General features: G+C 45.5%; 1 protein-coding gene across 35 annotated transcripts in view; it reads right to left on the bottom strand.

The window, feature by feature from the left end:
• The window catches only part of clasp2 (cytoplasmic linker associated protein 2), a 453,349-nt gene that overhangs the window by 37,332 nt on the left and 396,308 nt on the right, over window positions 1-19,709 (bottom strand). For all 35 annotated transcript variants that reach the window (XM_085993872.1, XM_085993847.1, XM_085993851.1 and 32 more), the window contains 3 exons: window positions 18,365-18,474; window positions 7,919-8,075; window positions 5,959-6,178 (listed from right to left, as the gene is read on the bottom strand). In XM_085993872.1, coding sequence (XP_085849998.1) covers window positions 5,959-6,178; window positions 7,919-8,075; window positions 18,365-18,474 — 487 coding nt within the window. The remainder of the gene's footprint in view (window positions 1-5,958; window positions 6,179-7,918; window positions 8,076-18,364; window positions 18,475-19,709) is intronic.

Here is a 19,709-nt window from a genome sequence, read left to right as displayed (position 1 = left end):
TTCATCAGGGAACAGTAGTGTAGTGGTAACGTCACTGGGCTGGTAATCCAGAGGCCTGGACTAATGATCCAGAGACGTGAATTCAAATCTCATCAGGGCAGCTGGGGAATTTAAATTCAGTTAATTAAATAAATCTGGAATAATTACTAGTATCAGTAATAAAACTACCGGATTGTCGTAAAAACCCATCTGCTTCACTAATGTACTTTCGGGAAAGAAATCTATCTATATGTGACTCCAGACCCACAGCAATGTGGTTGACTCTTAACTGCCCTCTGAAATGGCCCAGCAAGTCACTCAGTTGTAACTAACCGCTACGAAACATAATAAGAATGAAACCGGACAGACCACCCAACATCGACCTCGGCACTGGCAACGGCACACCCAGCCCAGTCGACCCTGCAAAGTCCTCCTCACCAACATCTGGGGACTTGTGCCAAAATTGGGAGAGCTGTCCTGACATAGTCATACTCACAGAATCATACCTTTCAGCCAATGTCCCAAACTCCTCCATCACCATCCCTGGGTATGTCCTGTCCCACCGGCACAGTGGTATACAGTCGGGAAGGAGTGGCCCTGGGAGTCCGCAACATTGACTCCGGACCCCATGAAGTCTCATGGCTTCAGGTCAAGCATGGACAAGGAAACCTCCTGCTGATTACCACCTACTGCCCTCCCTCAGCTGGTGAATCAGTACTCCTCCATGTTGAACACCACTTGGAAGAAGCACTGAGAGCAGCAAGGGCACAGGGTGGGGGACTTCAATGTCCATCACCAAGAGTGGCTTGGTAGCACCACTACTGACTGAGTCCTGAAGGACATAACTGCCAGTCTGGGCCTGCGACAGGTGGTGAGAGAAGCAACACAAGGGAAAAACCTACCTCACCTTGTCCTCACCAATCTACCTGTCACAGATGCATCTGTCCATGACAGTCGCAGTGACCACCGCACAGTTATTGTGGAGACGAAGTCCTGTCTTCAAGACAGCCTCCATCGTGTTGTGGCACTACCACCATGCTAAATGGAATAGATTCAGAAAAAATCCAGCAGCTCAAAACTGGGCATCCATGAGGCGGTGTGGGCTATCAGCAGCAGCAAAATTTTATTCCACAATCTGTAACCTCATGACCCGGCATATCCCTCACTCTACCCTTACCATCAAGCCAGGGGACCAGCCCTGGTTCAATAAGGAGTGTAGAAGAGCATGCCAGGAGCAGCACCAGACGTACCTAAAAATGAGGTGCCAACCTGGGGAAGCTGCAACACAGGACTACATGCATACTAAACAGCAGAAGCAGCATGCTATAGGCAGGGCTAAGCGATCCCACAATCAACGGATCAGATCAAAGCTCTGCAGTTCTGCCACAACCAGTCATGAATGGCGGTGGACCACTAAACAACTAACGGGAGGTGGAGACTCCATGAATATCCCCATCCTCAATGATGAGTGAGTGCAAAAGACAAGGCAACCATCTTCAGCCAGAAGTGCCGAGTGGATGATCCATATTGGCCTACTCCTGAGGTCCCCACCATCACATAAGGAGGTCTTCAGCCAATTCGATTCACTCCATGTGATATCAAGAAACGGCTGAGCACACTGGATACAGCAAAGGCTATGGGCCCCAACAACATCCCGGCTATCGTGCTGAAGACTTGTGCTCCAGAACTAGCCGCGCCTCTAGCCAAGCTGTTCCAGTACAGCTACAACACCGGCATCTATCTGACAATGTGGAAAACTGCCCAGGTATGTCCTGTCCACAAAAAACAGGACAAATCCAATTACCACCCCATCAGTCTACTCTCAATCATCAGCAAAGTGATGGAAGGTGTCATTGACAGTGTTATCAAGCGGCACTTACTCACCAATAACCTGCTCACTGATGCCCAGTTTGGATTCCGCCAAAACCACTCGGCTCCCGATCCCATTATAGCCTTGGTCCAAACATGGACCAAGGAGCTGAATTCCAGAGGTGAGGCGAGAGTGACTGCCCTTGACATCAAGGCAGCACTTGACCGAGTGTGGCATCAAGAAACCCTAGTAAAACTGAAGCCAATAGGAATCTGGGGAGAAACTCTTCACTGGCTGGAGTCATACCTAGCACAAAGGAAGATGGCTGTGGTGGTTGGTGGTCAATCATCACAGCCACAGGACATCGCTGCAGGAGTTCCTCAGGGCAGTGTCCAAGGCCCAGCCATCTTCAGCTGCTTCATCAATGACCTTCCCTCCATCATAAAGTCAAAAATGGGGATGTTGGCTGATGACTGCACAGTGTTCAGCGCCATTCACAACTCCTCAGATAATGAAACAGTCTATGCCTGCATGCAACAAGACCTGGACAACATTCAGGCTTGGGCTGATAAGTGGCAGGTAACATCCGCGCCACACAAGTGCCAGGCAATGACTATCTCCAACAAGCGAGAGTCTAACCGCCGCCCCCTGACATTCAACAGCATTACCATCATCGAATCCCCCACCATCAACATCCTGGGGGTCACCACTGACCAGAAATTAACTGGACCAGCCACATAAATATTGTGGCAACAAGAGGTGGTCAGACGCTATGTATTCTGCGGCAAGTGTCTCATCTCCTAACTCCCCAAAGCCTTTCTACCATCTACAAGGCACAAGTAAGGAGTGTGATGGAATACTCTCCACTTGCCCAGATGAGTGCAGCTCCAACAACACTCAAGAAGCTCGATACCATCCAGGACAAAGCAGCCTGCTTGATTGGTGACCCATCCACCACCTTAAACATTCACTCCCTCCACCACCGGCGCACCGTGGCTGCAGTGTGTACCATCTACAAGATGCACTGCAGCAATTCGCCAAGGCTCCTTCGGCAGCACCTCCCAAACCCACGACCTCTTCCACCTAGAAGGACAAGGGCAGCAGGCACATGGGAACACCATCACCTCCAAGTTCCCCTCCAAGTCACACACCATCCTGACTTGGAAATATATCGCCGTTCCTTCATTGTCATTGGGCCAAAATCCTGGAACTCCCTCCCTAACAGCACTGTGGGAGTGCCTTCACCGCACGGACTGCAGCGGTTCAAGAAGGCGGCTCACCACCACCTTCTCAAGGGCAACTAGGGATGGGCAATAAATGCTGGCCTTGCCAGCAACGCCCAGATCCCATGAACGAATAAAAAAAAACGAGGCCCGATTTGCTCTCTCAGGTGGACGTAAAAGATCCCATAGCACTATTTCGAAGAAGAGCAGGGGAGTTATGCCCGGTGTCCTGGGCAATATTTATCCCTCAATCAACATCACTAAAACAGATTATCTGGCCATTATCACATTGCTATTTGTGGGAACTTGCTGTGCACAAATTGGCTGCCGCGTTTCCTACATTACAGCAGTGACTACACTTCAAAAAGTACTTCATTGGCTGTAAAGCACTTTGGTATCTATTTCTTACCCTCTCCCTTTGTACAAGTTGCTCCTTGTATCCTCATGTCTGCAGGTCTTTTATTCTCTCTATCTGCCTCTCTTACACAGTTGACTTATCTGTCTGTACATCTCCATGTTTCTGTAGTTCTTGCACCCTGTATGTCTCAGACATTCTCTCTTCATCTCTGACAGTTTTGGTGCATGACTCACATCTCTCCTCTCTTTGGGATTTAAAATTCTGATAGGTAGAAAAATATAATCTTTCTCTGGGAGCAAAAGAGGAGTATTCCTGGCATCCAATTTGGCTAAGGCAGAGGAGAATGGGTCAAAAACTTCAAAAGGGCTACCTTGCCTAGCACAATTGATTACAGGATGACATTCATTGACCTCCAACCACTGTTTCTCAATCCCATTCTTGGAGGACTTGATACCTCCCAAATCTGATCTACCAGGTGGTAAACCAATGCAATTGCACTCAAATACACAACTACAATACCACCCCATCAATACAGAACCACCTAATGATAAAACCGTGACACTGTAACCTAAAACATACCACAAAGTCAGTAAACAGTGGGAAAGCACAGTAATTACTTTCAACTAGACGAGAAAGAGTGAGAAGCTTGGGATGCACTGCTGTTGAGAGCACTTGAGCTCCGATCAGCTTTAGTTGATAAATGTATAGTTGGAGAGCTGCCCCCTAAACATTGTTCAGTATTATAGCCATCCTGATTCATACCCCATATATTTTGCAGAACCATTTCTACTTGAAGCGGTTTTGCAATATGTGTTGGTTCTGAACCCACCCCACCACAGGCAGAATTCAAAGTAGGAGCAACAACTGTTTAACCCATCATGGCCACGACAGTACATTTCTGGCTGTAGATCTTCATCAATGAGGAGGAAGATCCGTACAGACCAGTTGTGCAGAAATGGAGTACATTAGAGAGAGAGCTCAGCCTGCCTGGACTGACCAATGCTGCTACCAGCGGCTGGTTACAGGGACTGGATCCACTCGAGGTTCCTGACTGGTTCAGGGCCTCATGCAATTGCACGGCCCGAATGCCGCCCCTGCTGTGAGGGCATCTTCAGAATTAAGTCGTTTTATAATGACCCGGGTTCGAATCCGGCCTCGGGCGACTGTCTGTGTGGAGTTTGCACATTCTCCCCGTGTTTGCGTGGGTTTCCTCCGGGTGCTCCGGTTTCCTCCCACAGTCCAAAGATGTGCGGGTTAGGTTGATTGACTATGATAAATTGACCCTTAGTGTTAGGGGGATTAAATACGTGGGGTTACGGGGATCGGGTGGGATATGTGTCGGTGCAGGCTCGATGGGCCGAAATGGCCTCTATCTGCATTGTGGGGTTTCTGTGATTTCTGTGATCTGTGACTTGGGGTCTGACCCAACAGGCTACAGTAAAGTCCAATCTGCATGGAGATTACAAAAGGCACTGGACTGTGCTGCATAGCTAGAAGGCCTTAATGAACCTGGGAGAAGGTGGACTCCATTCTTTTTCTTCTAACTAACGGTAGAACTGCAGTTGTGGATTCATGCCAAATTCCTATAAGCTGAAGTGAGAGAAGAACAAGTAGTCTGGGGAGATCAGTGACAGAACTACAATTTATTACACTGTGATCGTGTGGAGAGAAAAATACAAGAGGACAGTCAGAGGACTGGATGTCACAGAAAGGTGGCATAAGGTTGGAGACGGTTACAGAAGAGGGGAGGGGTGTGCAGCGGTGAAGTGATTTGTAGACTAGGACCTAAACAGGACAGTTTACGATGTGTCAACTACCTTGATGTTCTAGATATCAAAGTTCAATGCATCAGCTTTACTCATCACCAAATGCTTAATCTGGGTCACCATAAAGGGCTTTGGCAAAAAGATGTGATAAACATGTGTAATCCCGATTTATTTTGTGAGCAAGAGAGAGTTGTTCTTCATATTGTTAATTGTGATCAAAAACAGACCAGACCAACACGGTTTGCTTTTTAGGTTATAGCACTTACATTAAACACTTTTCTTTTACACTCATGAAATAAATAATTGTCAATAGTTAAAGGATCTTTCAGAAATTTAAAAATGTAATACAGACAGAATGACACAACAGTAAACCAGCAAATAATGAACTTCTGAGCAAACTGTACCACCACCAAATAACAACAACTTGTATTTATATAGCGCCTTTAACGTAGTAAAACGTCCCAAGGCGCTTCACAGGAGGATTTTAGGGCAACAAATTTGACACCGATCCACATACAGAGAAATTAGGGCAGGTGACCAAGAGCTTGGTCGAAGAGGTAGGTTTTAAGGAGCGTCTTAAAGGAGAGAGAGGTTGAGAGGCGGAGAGGTTCAGGGAGGGAATTCCAAAGCTTAGGGCCTCGGCAACAGAAGGCACGGCCAGACGGTTGAGCGATTATAATCGGGGATCCTCAAGAGGGCAGAATTAAAGGAACGCAGATATCTCGGGGTGGGGGCGGTTGTGGGGCTGAAGGAGATTAGAGAGATAAGAAGGGGGCGAGGAAAAATAAAGGTACTTAATCCTGAAATACGTCTGCTACTTACCATCAGGAAACTGTTCAGCATCATCATCAAACATGGCTTCTTTTAAGGCAGACTTATTGACTGAAGAGCTATCAGAATAGTTGTAGGGATTATAATCACGTGGTCGTGAGCTACTGCGTTGTGGCACGGTGTTCAGTAGTGAAGTCTTATTGTCCAGAGCAGTTCGCCCCGAGTCAGTGGCATCACCGCCTCCTCGGATATCGGCAACTCCACCAGTGGCCTATCGAACAGAAGCGGAAAATAAGTACCATTACTAAAACCATGGTTTAAGGTGTTGCAGAGAAAGTATTCCTCCCCTTTTTCCTCACTGTATTTCTCCCCACACCCTATTTTCTCCCTTTCTCTCCGAAAAGGAATGACTCATTTTGAATATACTTCCATTCATAGTGCCAGCTTGTTGGCACCTCATCCAAGTGCCCATTCTAAATGTGAGAATCTAGCAAATAAGTGCTTGGCAACTCACTGAACAAAGGGTAGCGGGTTCGGTGTTTGGGGCATTTCTCATTGGACACTAGGTCCTAAACTCACCTCAGCACCAACATTTCTAAACCACTCCCTGGGCTGAGACTCAATAAAGGAGAGTTTTCATAGAATGATAGAAAGTACAGCACAAAAGGAAGCCATTTAGCCTGTGTCGTTACTGGCGCTCTCTCCTGTAATCCACCATTTCCGCCCCAGATCCTTTTATGTTTATCCTTTTCAAATCCTTATCCCATTGCTTTTTTAAATGATGATATAGTCTCTACCGCAAGAGTCACTTGTGGTGAACCATCCCATGGTTTAATGATCAAAACCCCTCCATCTCCCTTCCCCACCGGTTCTTCCTGTGAGAATTCGCAGTCTCTCGGCTCTTGTTCCTCATTTGCCCACCAGTACAAACAATCTTTCACTGTTTACCCACAGTAAGGTTCCCAGGTTTCACTCACCAATTCACGAGCTGCTCCTCTCTCTGTGCCGGTCCCACTCACGACGTTGCTGCTGCTCCTGGTTCTGCAGGAAATGCTAGGCTCCATCCCCTGAACCCATTTTCCAGTCTCCCTTTGCTCCCCAGAACCCCAGACCCATGCCCCCTTGTGCTGGATTCCCCAATCAGAGGAAATAGCTTCTCTGCATCAACTCCATCCAATCCTTTTATCAGTATTTTAAATCTCAGATTTGCTTGTGTACACTCAAGGAATATCACGGTTTTTCTGCTCCATACAAATCTCATTATCGGATAACCACAAGGAAACTATTGGAAACAATGAAATAAGTACTACAGTATATATGTAAGATAGTTAGAGGGAGAGCAGAATATATTCTGATTACAATTCCTTATTAAATCCAGGAAAGCAAAACACAAGAAATACATGTAATTATATGAAACTTATAATGTAGAAAATGTCCCAATGGTATTTTGCACAGAGGGAAGAAAAGAAATGGAAGGAATAAAGGAGCAGATGGTGAGCAAAGGAGAGAGTAGTAGGACAGGTGACTAGGATTTGTCAAAGATGGGTTTTGAGAAGATTTTTTTTTTTTTTTTATAAAAGAGGGGGGATTGGTTTATGTCGGGAGTTCCAGAGAGTAGGGCTGATGTGGCTGAAGGTTCTCCCTCCACAAATTCACAATTGTCAACAACGGTCACTGGACAGACTTCAGAAGTGGGAACCCTGGATGATTTTCCCACTCCTAGTCCAGGAGTGCAGACACCAACTGTAGCACCTCAGCTATTTCCCCAGCTCAACTAACTCATTACACAGGCTGCGAATCGATCTGGGACCTTCTGGCCCGTGTGTCTCAATTATTCATTTACTTCACAGCCATTTTGGTGGGGGGGGGGGGGGGGCGGGTAGGGAAGAGGAGAGGAAGAGGGGGGAAGCACTACATATTTTTTACATGGTCAAAGAAATATCCTCCATTCACCCCAAGTTGGCATCAAGTAAGCTGAAATACTTCTCATAAAAATGCATAAAATACTCACCAGTTCCCCATCATCATCTTTTTTAGCATCCCGTCTCAAAGGTTCATTCATTTCTTCTTGACTAAGAAGACTAAAGTTCTGGATTGCTTCAGTCACTCCTCGGAGAGAGCAGTATATTTCTTCTGAATTCATGTTCTCTGCGTCATAGTTAAATGCACTGTTTACAGAACAAAAAGTTGCACAGGAAGGAAACCAATAATGTCAGTGCCAGTCTCTGCTTTCTGCCCCAGTCCCATTCCCTACTGTCACTAAAAGAACAGGAATTAATTCTTTTTCATTTTGTAATTTTTGTATAGAAGTCTATTTTTTTCCCCCTCAATCCCCAGATGCTGAGCCACACATTAGCCAACTTATAAGTGCAGTTTAAACTTGTCCAATAATTTGTACAGGGCACTGCTTGCTGTTGCAAACATACATGTGACACCCACTTGGAAAAGTATTATACAGACTGACAGAAAGAAAAACATGAAAGGCACTCAAGAATTGTGAATAAATAGAGAATCATAAAAAGACTGAGCGGGTTGGGCAACATGGATAGTGACCGCTAAAGGTAACAAACTGATTGAATTTTTCGAGGGGGTGACTAGGGGGGTGGATGAGGGAAATGCTGTGGATGTGGTTTACATGGACTTCAGTAAAGCTTTTGACAAAGTCCCGCATAGGAGACTGGTCAAGAAGGTAAGAGCCCATGGGATCCAGGGTGCCTTGGCGCGTTGGATCCTAAACTGGCTGAGTGGCAGGAGGCAGAGGGTGATGGTCGAAGGTTGCTTTTGTGACTGGAAGCCTGTGTCCAGTGGGGTACCTCAGGGATCGGTGCTGGGTCCCTTGTTGTTTGTGATCTACATAAATGATTTGGATGAGAATGTAAAAGGTATGATCAGTAAGTTCGCAGATGACACGAAAATTGGTGGGGTGGTAAATTGTGAGGAGGAAAGCCTCAGGCTACAGGACGATATAAACGGGTTGGTCAGATGGGCGGAAAAGTGGCAAATGGAATTTAACCCTGAAAAGTGCGAGGTGATGCATTTTGGACGGACAAATAAGGCAAGGGAATACACAATGAGTGGTAGGACCCTAGGAAGTACAGAGGGTCAGAGGGACCTTGGTGTACATGTACATAGATCCCTGAAGGCAGCGGAACAGGTAGATAAGGTGGTTAAAAAGGCATATGGGATACTTGCCTTCATTAGCCGAGGCATAGAATATAAGAGCAGGGAGGTTATGATGGAACTGTACAAAACGCTGGTGAGGCCACAGCTGGAGTACTGTGTGCAGTTCTGGTCGCCTCACTATAGGAAGGATGTGATTGCTTTGGAGAGGGTGCAGAGAAGATTCACCAGGATGTTACCTGGGATGGAGCGCCTCAGCTATGAAGAGAGGCTGGACAGGCTGGGGTTGTTTTCCTTGGAGCAAAGAAGGCTGAGGGGGGAACCTGATTGAGGTGTACAAAATGATGAGGGGCATAGATAGGGTAGACAAAGAGGAACTTTTCCCCTTAGTAGGGGGGTCAATAACAAGGGGGCATAGATTCAGGGTAAGGGGCAGGAGATTTAGAGGGGATTTGAGGAGGAACTTTTTCACCCAGAGGGTGGTTGGAATGTGGAACTCAATGCCTGAAAGGGTGGTAGAGGCAGGAACCCTCACAACATTCAAGAAGCATTTGGATGAGCACTTGAAATGCCATTGCATACAAGGCTATGGACCAAATGCTGGAAAATGGGATTAGACTGGACAGGGATGGATGGGCGGCGCAGACACGATGGGCCGAAGGGCCTCTTTCTGTGCTGTAAAACTCTATGACTCTATGACTCTAACATGATTTTCTAAATTTGACAACAACAATTTGCATTTATATAGCACTTTTAACTAGTATAATGGTTCAAAGTGCTTCACAGGAGGTTATGAGACAGAAGCGTAAGGTCTGCTTTTACCAGCTTAAGAGTTTTAAAAAATAGTAAAATGAAATTTGATAACTCATTTATAAATTAAAAATACTCAACAACAACAAGTACTTATATAGCACCTTTAACGTAGTAAAATGTCCCAGGAGTATTTTAAGACAAAAATTTGACACCGAGCCACATAAGGGTAAATTAGGGCAGATGACTAAAAGCTTGATCAAAGAGGTAGGTTTTAAGGAGCGTCTTAAAAGAGCAAAGAGAGGTAGAGAGGCGGAGATGTTTAGACAGGGAATTCCAGAGCTTAGGGCCCAGGCAACAGAAGGCACGGCCACCAAAGGTTGAGCGATTATAATCAGGGATGCTCAAGAGGGCAGAATTAGAGGAGCGCAGATATCTCAGGAGGTTGTGGGGCTGGAGGAGATTACAGAGATAGGAAGGGACGAGGCCATGGAGGGATTTGAAAACAAGGATGAGAATTTTGAAATCGAGGAGCTGCTTAACCAGGAGCCAATGTAGGTCAGCGAGCACAGGGGTGATGGGCGAACGGGACTTGGTTCGAGTTAGGACACGGGCAGCCGAGTTTTGGATGACCTCAAGGTTACGTAGGGTAGAATGTGGGAGGCCAGCCAGGAGTGCGTTGGAATAGTCAAGTCTAGAGGTAACAAAGGCATGGATGAGGGTTTCAGCAGCGGATGAGCTGAGGCAAAAGCGGAGATGGGCGATGTTACAGAGGTGGAAGTAGGCAGTCTTTGTTATGCTGCGGATATGTGGTCGGAAGCTCATTTCAGGGTCAAATATAACACCAAGGTTGCGAATAGTGTGGTTCAGCCTCAGACAGATGTTAGGGAGAGGGATGGAGTCAGTGACTGGGGAACGGAGTTTGTGGCGGGGACCGAAAACAATGGCTTCGGTCTTCCCAATATTTAATTAGAGAAAATTTTTGCTCATCCAAAAATGTATGTCGGACAAGCAGCCTGACAATTTAGACATTGTGGCGGGGTCGACAGAAGAGGTGGTGAGGTTGAGCTGGGTGTCGTCAGCATACATGTGGAAACTGACGCTGTGTTTTTGGATGATGTCGCCAAGGGGCAACATGTAGATGAGAAATAAAAGGGGCCAAGGATAGATTCTTGGGGGACACCAGAGGTAACGATGTGGGAGCGGGAAGAGAAGCTGTTGCAGGTGATTCTCTGGTTACGATTAGATAGATAAGAATGGAACCAGGCGAGTGCAGTCCCACCCAGCTGGACGACGGTGGAGAGGCGTTGGAGAAGGATGGAGAGGTCAACCGTGTCAAAGGCGGCAGACAAGTCACGAAGGACGAGGAGGGATAGTTTACCTTTGTCACAGTCACAAAGGATGTCATTTATGATTTTGATGAGAGCCGTTTCGGTACCGTGGCAAGGGCGGAAACCTGATTGCAGGGATTCAAACATGGAATTGCGGGAAAGATGGGCACGGATTTAGGAGGCGATAAAACGTTCAAGGACTTTGGAGAGGAAAGGGAGGTTGGAGATGGGGTGGTAGTTTGCAAGGAGGAATCAAGGTTTGGGTTTTTCAGGAGAGGGGTGATGACAGCAGATTTGAGGGAGAGGGGGACAGTTAACAATGTCAGCTAACATGGGAGCCAGAAAAGGAAGTTGGGTGGTCAGCAGTTTGGTGGGAATAGGGTCGAGGGAGTAGGAGGTGGATCTCATGGACAAGATGAACGCAGAGAGGTCAAGAGGAGAGATCGGAGAGAAACTGGAGAAAGGTGCGAGTTCAGGGCTAGGGCAGGGGGCAACCTTAGAGTAAGTTTGGCCCAGTGGGCTAGGGGAAAGAAGGGAAGTGGCAGAGGCAGCTGAATCTCTCAATCTTAGAGACAAAGAAGTCTGTGAGCTCCTCACATTTTGTTATCGGAGGTGAGGGTGGAGGAGACAGGGGAGAGGGGTTTAAGAAGATGGTTAGCAGTAGCGAATAGGAGCCGGGGTTTATCTTTGCATTCCAGAATGATTCTGGAATAGTGAGCAATTTTGGCAGATGAGAGCAGGGCCCGATAGTGCTTTGTGTGGTCCAGCCAGATCTGGCGGTGAATGGCTAAACCGATTGTCCGCCATATCCGTTTGAGTCTGCGTCCCTTGGACTTAAGGGAGTGAAGATGAGAGCCGTACCAGGGGGAGCGGCCAGGGTGAGAGAGGGTAATTGTTTTAGTACGGACTAGGGCATCAAAGATAGTGGTGAGGGTGTGGTTGAGCAGATTGGTTGCTGCAGAAATGTCGAGGTGAATGGAGGGCCAGAGGCTGGACAGTTGTGATTTCATAAGCGCAGGTGTAAGAGAGTTGGGAGAGTTTTTTTTCCCCCAGGGGCAGACACAGTAGCAGGGTTGGGGGCGGTTCTTCAAAAAGTTACATTTATTTTTATCCCTGTAAAAACATTAAATTTTTTTCAAAAAATAAAATTTTTGTTTAAAATATTTAATTAAATGGCATTTTAATTAATTTTAATTACGTAATTAAAACAAATTATTTAATGTTTCAGTGTGTTTTTAAATGCGATCCCCATTCATACTTTTGACAGTTCTGTCCGTACGGAACTGTCAAAAGTATGAAGGGGGATTCCCTTCTTCCATTGGCTGGCCTGGCCCACGTGATCCCGGGGCACTTGCGAGCTGCCTGCGCCCCCCTGGGATACCTGGGCCTCTGCGCATTTCGAAGAGGAGAGGCCCAGGATCGCAAGCCTTGGGATCTACGGAACCAGCAGGTAAGTTTGTAGATTTCTTTCCGATCAGAGGCATCTGCCCGCAGGAACCCTCCGATTGGAAATTCAGGGCCATTACTTTCTCAAGCACAGATGTGTCAGCCTTGGCTCAGTTGGCAGCACTCTCACCTCTAAATTAGAAGGCTGTGGGTTCAAATCCCACTCCAGAAATCTGAGCATAAAATCTAGGCTGACACTCCAGTACAGTACTGAGGGAATGCTGCACAGTCGGAGGTGCCGTCTTTCGGATGAGATGTTAAACCAAGGCCTCAACTGTGCTCTCAGGTGGACATAAAAGATCCCATGGCACTATTTCGAAGAATAGCAGGTGAGTTCTCCCCAGTGTCCTAGCTGATATTAAACCCTCAACCAAACAGATTATCTGGTCAATCTCACACTGCTGATTGTGAGAGCTTGTTGTGTGCAAATTGGCTGCTGTGTTTCCTACTACAGTGATTACACTTCAAAAGTACTTCATTGGTTGTAAAGCACTTGGAAACATCCTGAGGTCATGAAAAGCATTATATAAATGCAAGTTCTTTCTCATTGTTTCTTTCTATTCTAAAGAAAATATTTCACTCATCTTCTCACAAGAAATATAATTTTATTCAGCCAGTAGAGTTGGTAGTTGGCCTATTTTTTTACGGTATGGTAGCATAAGAACATAAGAAATAGGAGCAGGAGTCGGCCATTTGGCCCCTCGAGCCTGCTCTGCCATTCAATAAATTCATGGCTGATCTTCCACCTCATCTCCACTTTCCTGAACTATCCCCATATCCCTTGATTCCCTTAATATTGTATCAGCAGCAAACTTGGATATATTACATTTGGTCCCCTCATCCAAATCATTGATGTAGATTGTGAATAGCTGAGGGCCAAGCACTAATCCTTGCGATACCCCACTAGTTACAGCCTGCCAACCCTAAAATTACCTGTTTATTCCTACTCTGTTTTCTGTCCATTAACCAATCCTCAATCCATGCTGGTATATTACCCCCAATCCCATGAGCCCTAATTTTGTTTAATAACCTCTTGCGTGGCACCTTATCGAATGCCTTCTGAAAATCCAAGTACACCACATCCACTGGTTCCCCCTTATCTATTCTGCTAGTTACAACCTCAAAAAACTCCAACAGATTTGTCAAACATGATTTCCCTTTCATAAATCCTTTTCCATTTTGCCTATCCCTTCTAAAAGTAATGTATCCTGGAATATTTAGTTCCCAACCTTGGCCACATTGCAACCACGTCTCCGTTATGGCTATTCGATCAAACCTGTTAATTTCCATCTGCGCTATTAATTCATCTATTTTGCTGCGAATGCTTCGCGCATTCAGATATAGTGCCTTTTGTTCTGACTTATTTCTCTTTTTTCCCTGATGTCACCTTATTATACCTTATCACCTTTGTTACTCTCTCTGTCCCTGCCTGACACACTCTGCTTATTTTTACCCAAAACTCTACTCTGCTCTACAGCCTTGACATTTCTCTCGCTGCTTTTAAATTTACTCTTTCCTGAATCCCTCCCCCTCCACCCCCCTTCATTAGTTTAAAGCCCTGTCTACTGCCATAGTTATTTGGTTCGCCAGGACACTGGTCCCAGCCTGGTTTAAATGGAGCCCGTCCCAACACAACAGATCCCTCTTTCCCCAGTACTGGTGCCAGTGCCCCATGAACCGAAACCCCTTCCTCCCACACCACTCTGAGCCACGCATTTAAACCTCTAATCTGTTTGTCCCTATACCAATTTGCGCGTGGCTCAGGTAACAATCCAGAGATTATTACCTTTGAGGTTCTGCTTTTTAATTTGGATTCTAGCTCTCAGACTCTCTCAGCAGAACCTCATTCCTAATTCTACCTATGGCGTTGGTTCCTACGTGGACCACGATAACTGGATCCTCCCCCTCCCACTCCAAGTTCTTCTCCAGCCGCGAGGAGATGTCTTTAACCCTGGCACCAGGCAGGCAACACAATCCTCGGAACTCTTGGTTGCGGCTGCAGAGAACAGTATCTATCCCCGACAATACTGTCCCCTACCACAACTACATTCCCTTTCACTACCCCCACTTGAATGGCCTCCTGCACCATCATCAGCCTGCTCGTTCAAACTTGGAAAGACTTAGAAACATAGAAGATAGGAGCAGGAGTAGGCCATTCGGCCCTTCGAGCCTGCTCCGCCATTCAATGTGATCATGGCTGATCATCCAAATTCAGTACCCTGTCCCTGCCTTTTCCCCATATCCCTTGATCCCTTTAGCCTCAAGAAATATATCCAACTCTTTCTTGAATATATTTAATGAACTAGCCTCCACTGCCCTCTGTGGCAGAGAATTCCACAGGTTCACCACTCTCTGGGTGAAGAAATTCCTCCTTTCAGTCCTAAATGGCTTACCCCTTATCCTTAGACTATGACCCCTGGTTCTGGACTTCCCGGCCATCAGAAACATCCTTCCTGCATCTAGTCTGTCCAGGCCTGACAGAATTTTATAGGTTTCGATGAGATCCCCTCTCAATCTTCTAAACTCCAGTGAGTATAAGCCCAATCGACACAATCTCTCCTCATACGTCATTCCTGCCATCCCAGGTATCAGCCTGGTGAATCTTCGCTGCACTCCCTCCATGGCAAGAACGTCCTTCCTCAGTTAAGGTGACCAAAACTGCACACAATACTCAAGGTGCGGTCTCACCAAGGCCCTGTACAACTGTAGCAAGACATCCTTGTTCCTGTACTCGAACCCTCTTGCTACGAAGGCCAACATACCATTTGCCTTCTTAACCGCCTGCTGCACCTGCATGCTTACCTTCAGCGACTGGTGCACAAGGACACCCAGGTTTCTTTGCACTTCCCCTTCAAATAATAATCTGCCTTCCTGTTTTTGCCACCAAAGTGGATAACCTCACATTTATCCACATTATAGTGCATTTGCCATGTTTCTGCCCAATCACCCAACCTGTCCAAATCGTACTGGAGTTTCCCGACATCCTCCTCGCAGCTTACCCTCCCGCCCAGCTTTGTGTCGTCTGCAAATTTGGAGATATTACATCCAATTCCCTCGTCCAGATCATTAATATATATTGTGAACAGCTGGGGTCCTAGGACCGATCCTTGCGGTACCCCACTAGTCACTGCCTGCCACTCGGAAAACGACCCGTTTATTCCAACTCTTTGCTTTCTGTCCGCCAACCAGTTCTCTATCCAAGTCAATACCTTGCCCCCAATCCCATGTGCCTTAATTTTGCACGCTAATCTCTTATGCGGGACCTTATCGAAAGCCTTCTGAAAGTCCAAATACACCACATCCACTAGTTCTCCCTTATCTATTTTACCAGTTACATCCTCAAAAAATTCCAGTAGATTAGTCAAGCATGATTTACCTTTTGTAAGTCCATGTTGACTTTGTCCGATCCTGTCACTGCTTTCCAAGTGCTCTGCTATTACATCTTTTATAATAGACTCTAGCATTTCCCCCACTACCGATGTCAAGCTTACCGGTCTATAATTCCCCGCTTTTTCTCTACCACCTTTTTTGAATAGTGGGGTAACATTAGCTACCCTCCAATCCATGGGTACCGTTCCAGAGTCTATTGAGTTCTGGAAGATGACCAGTAATGCATCTACTATCTCTAGGGCCACTTCCTTAAGTATCCTGGGATGTAGACCATCAGGCCCTGGGGATTTATCGGCCTTCAGTCCCGTCAATTTTCCTAACACCGTTTTCCTACAAATACTGATTTCTTTCAGTTCCTCTCTTTCATCAGACCCTATGTTCCCCGGCATCTCTGAGAGGTTATTTGTGTCCTCCTTTGTGAAGACAGAACCAAAGTATGTATTTAGTTGGTCTGCCATTTCCTTGTTTCCCATTATAAATTCCCCTGATTCTGACTGTAAGGGACCTACGCTTGACTTCACTAATCTTTTTCTCTTCACATATCTATAAAAGCTTTTACAGTCATTTTTTATGTTCCCTGATAGCTTACTCTCATATTCTATTTTCCCTTTCTTAATTAATCCCTTTGTCCTCCTTTGTTGACTCCTAAACTGCTCCCAATCCTCAGGATTATTGCTTTTTCTAGCCAATTTATATGTCCTCTCCTTGGATCTTATGCTATCCCTAATTTCCCTTGTTAGCCACGGTTGAGTCACCTTTTTTGTTTTATTTTTATGCCAAACTGGGATGAACAAATTCTGTAGCTCATCCATTCGGTCTTTGAATGTTTGCCATTGCCTATCCACCGTCAACCCTTTGAGCGCCATTCCCCACTCAATCCTACCCAACTCGCTCCTCAGACCATCGTAGTTTCCTTTATTTAAATTGAGGACCCTTGTCTCTGAGTCAACCACTTCATTCTCCATCTTAATGAAGAATTCGATCATATTATGATCGCTCCGACCCAAGGGGCCTCGTACAAGATTGCTAATTAATCCTTTCTCGTTACATAATACCCAGTCTAAGATGGCCTGATCTCTGGTTGGTTCCTCGACATATTGGTCCAGGAAACCATCCCGTAAACACTCCAGGAATTCCTCCTCCACAGTATTTTTACTAATTTGGTTGGCCCAATCTATATGTAGATTAAAGTCACCCATGATGACTGCTGTGCCCTTACTGCACGCTTCTTTAATTTTCCTTTTAATGCCATCCCCAACCTCCACCTTACTGTTTGGAGGTCTATATACGACTCCCACTAATGTTTTTTTCCCCTTAGTATTTCTCAATTCTAATTATTCTAAAATTCTAATATTTCTAGCTTACCCTCTAAAAACCAGGGATACTCACTATATTGATCATAGGCCAGCTCAATTATTACAAGTCTGTGACAATGCCCTCAGCAAGGTTCAAGGTAGTCTCGCTTTTCTGCACTGCTTTTTCACATTGCGCTTCCAGTCCCAATCCCGCTCCTGCACGAGTGTCATTATTTCTATTCACATGCAGAAATAGCAAATGGACTAATATACCAGTGGATAACTGTTCACATACAGCTTGATTAATGAGAGTTATTTAGAAGTATAGCCAGTTAACCCTGTTGCATTGTGTCTACTTTGCGTTTTTGTAGTTAAATACAAAATTCCACGCAGGTCTGCTCCATGGCAAGGTGAAGGATGCAATTGCTAGCTTGACTGCTTGAGATATGTGAAATGCCCAAGGTGAAGCCATGGGTTTTGTCAGTGCCTAAAGACAGTTCAGTTCACCATCAATCCTGCTCAGAGGCTCATTCCTCCTGCCTTCCCCCATTAAGATCTTGCCTAAAATGCACAAATTCAAATGGGCCACTAATGTGGGTTTTCAATACATTTCTGATTTGATATTTTAATCAATTACAAGAAACTTTCGTTTAACTGGAGGTTAAATGTCCGGAAAGCTCTATCTACCGGCAAAATTCAGGAGCCGTTTCCTATAAGTTTTTTTACTTCTCGTTGCTTTTTTTTCCAGTCAGGCTCTGCAAGGTCTAGCTGAAGCTGTTGCTTAGCTACAGAGACGCTTTTAAGCTGCGGCCGACTGTTTTGAAGCTGTTGCTAAGCAACAGGGTTTGTTGATTCACACGGAGCTCAAAAGCTCCGTATGTTTTAACATTAGCGCTGGTTTCTACGGCAGTTTTGATGGCACGGCACCAGCTCGGTCCCGTCAGTGCTGGATACCAGAAAGTTTCCTGTAGTGCTTCTAATTAAATCTACCTACATGAATGTGTAAATAACCGATGAGAACTTATTTCTGGAGCTACAAAAATTCTTAGAAGTGATGCCTAAATACAAGTCTGCTAGCTCATTCTTCAATAACTAATGGCGTCTCACCTCTTAAGTTCACATTACCTTGGTGGTAGAGTATTCTGAGTTGTGTTGGTTGGTGAAGTGAGGGGACTGGTCCAACCTGCGGGTGAACGCGGTGTGCTTCGTGCTATAGAGCTGTTGCCAGGTCCCTGCTATGTAAAAAAAAGTTAAATCCAATTAATATTTAGTCAAGCAATTTACCAATTTTATCTAAAGTAAAAAATACCAATAGAAAATTGCTTAATATTTCAAATAAATAGTTATACATCTTGAAAAATAGATTTTCCAGTTCATTAGTTCATGACCTTACACAGTTTGGTAGTCTATATGGCCTACAGGTCACCATTTAGTTATTTTCAAACAGCGCAATACATGTATGTCGCTTTCCCAGAAAATGCCATTATACTTTAGCCAACAACAGCTCATGTTCAAGATTACAACTAAAATTTATTGACAATAACTCGTGTATGGAATGAGTGTGTGTGGTCCCTCCTGCAACATTTTACAGCATAGAAAGAGGCCTTTCAGCCCATCAAGTCTGTTTTTCTTCATGAGTAACATAGTCTAATCTAACTCTCCTGCTCATTCTCCAATATTCCTCATCTTTCTGATTCCCATTTGAAATTACTTATGGACTTGGCTTTCTGTATAAAGACATTTTTTGCTAATCTGTCTTTGAATATTTTTTGTGCTTTATCTTAGGTTTGTGCCCTCTTGTCACTGTCTCACCAACCAGTAGAAACAATAAAAAAAAGACTTGCATTTATATAGCACCTTTCATGACCGCTGGACGTCCCAAATCCTTACTAATATTGAAGATCTCGATCAGGTCACCGTTCAACCTTATTAGCTCCAGTGAAACTTCTCAAGTCTCTCTTTTGCAACTGTAACCCCTCGCCCGGTAACCGTCTAGTTATGAGAAATGGTGCAGGAGGGAGGGCTTCAGTTTCCTGGGGCATTGGGGCCAGTTCTGGGGCAGGAGGGACCTGTACAAGATGGGCAGGTTGCACATCAACAGGGCTGGGACCAATGTTCTTGCGGGGAGGATAACAGCTGCTATTGGGGAGGGTTTAAACCAATTTGGCAGGGGGAGGGGCACCAGGATAAAGAATTAGAGAGAAGATACAAGATGCACAGAGGACTGGGAGAGACAAACATTAGAATAAAGAGTAATTCAGAAATAAGAGGGATCAGACGGGGGTGGGTGGGGGGATGCGAGGCAGACTAAGATGGGGTTGGAGTGCATGTGCATAAATGCACGGAGCGTGATAAATAAGGTTGGCGAGTATCAGGCACAAGTAGCCACATGTGATTATGATATAGTGGCAATAACAAAGGGATGGCTCAAACAAGGGGAGGAATGGGCACTTAATATTCCTGGATTCAA

Source organism: Somniosus microcephalus, chromosome 7 (assembly GCF_052327205.1).
Source record: "Somniosus microcephalus isolate GS21.2 chromosome 7, FLI_Smic_1.0, whole genome shotgun sequence".
Taxonomy (NCBI): domain Eukaryota; kingdom Metazoa; phylum Chordata; class Chondrichthyes; order Squaliformes; family Somniosidae; genus Somniosus; species Somniosus microcephalus.
Note: the sequence above shows the minus strand (reverse complement) of the source record. Positions and strands in the feature narration are given on the sequence as shown.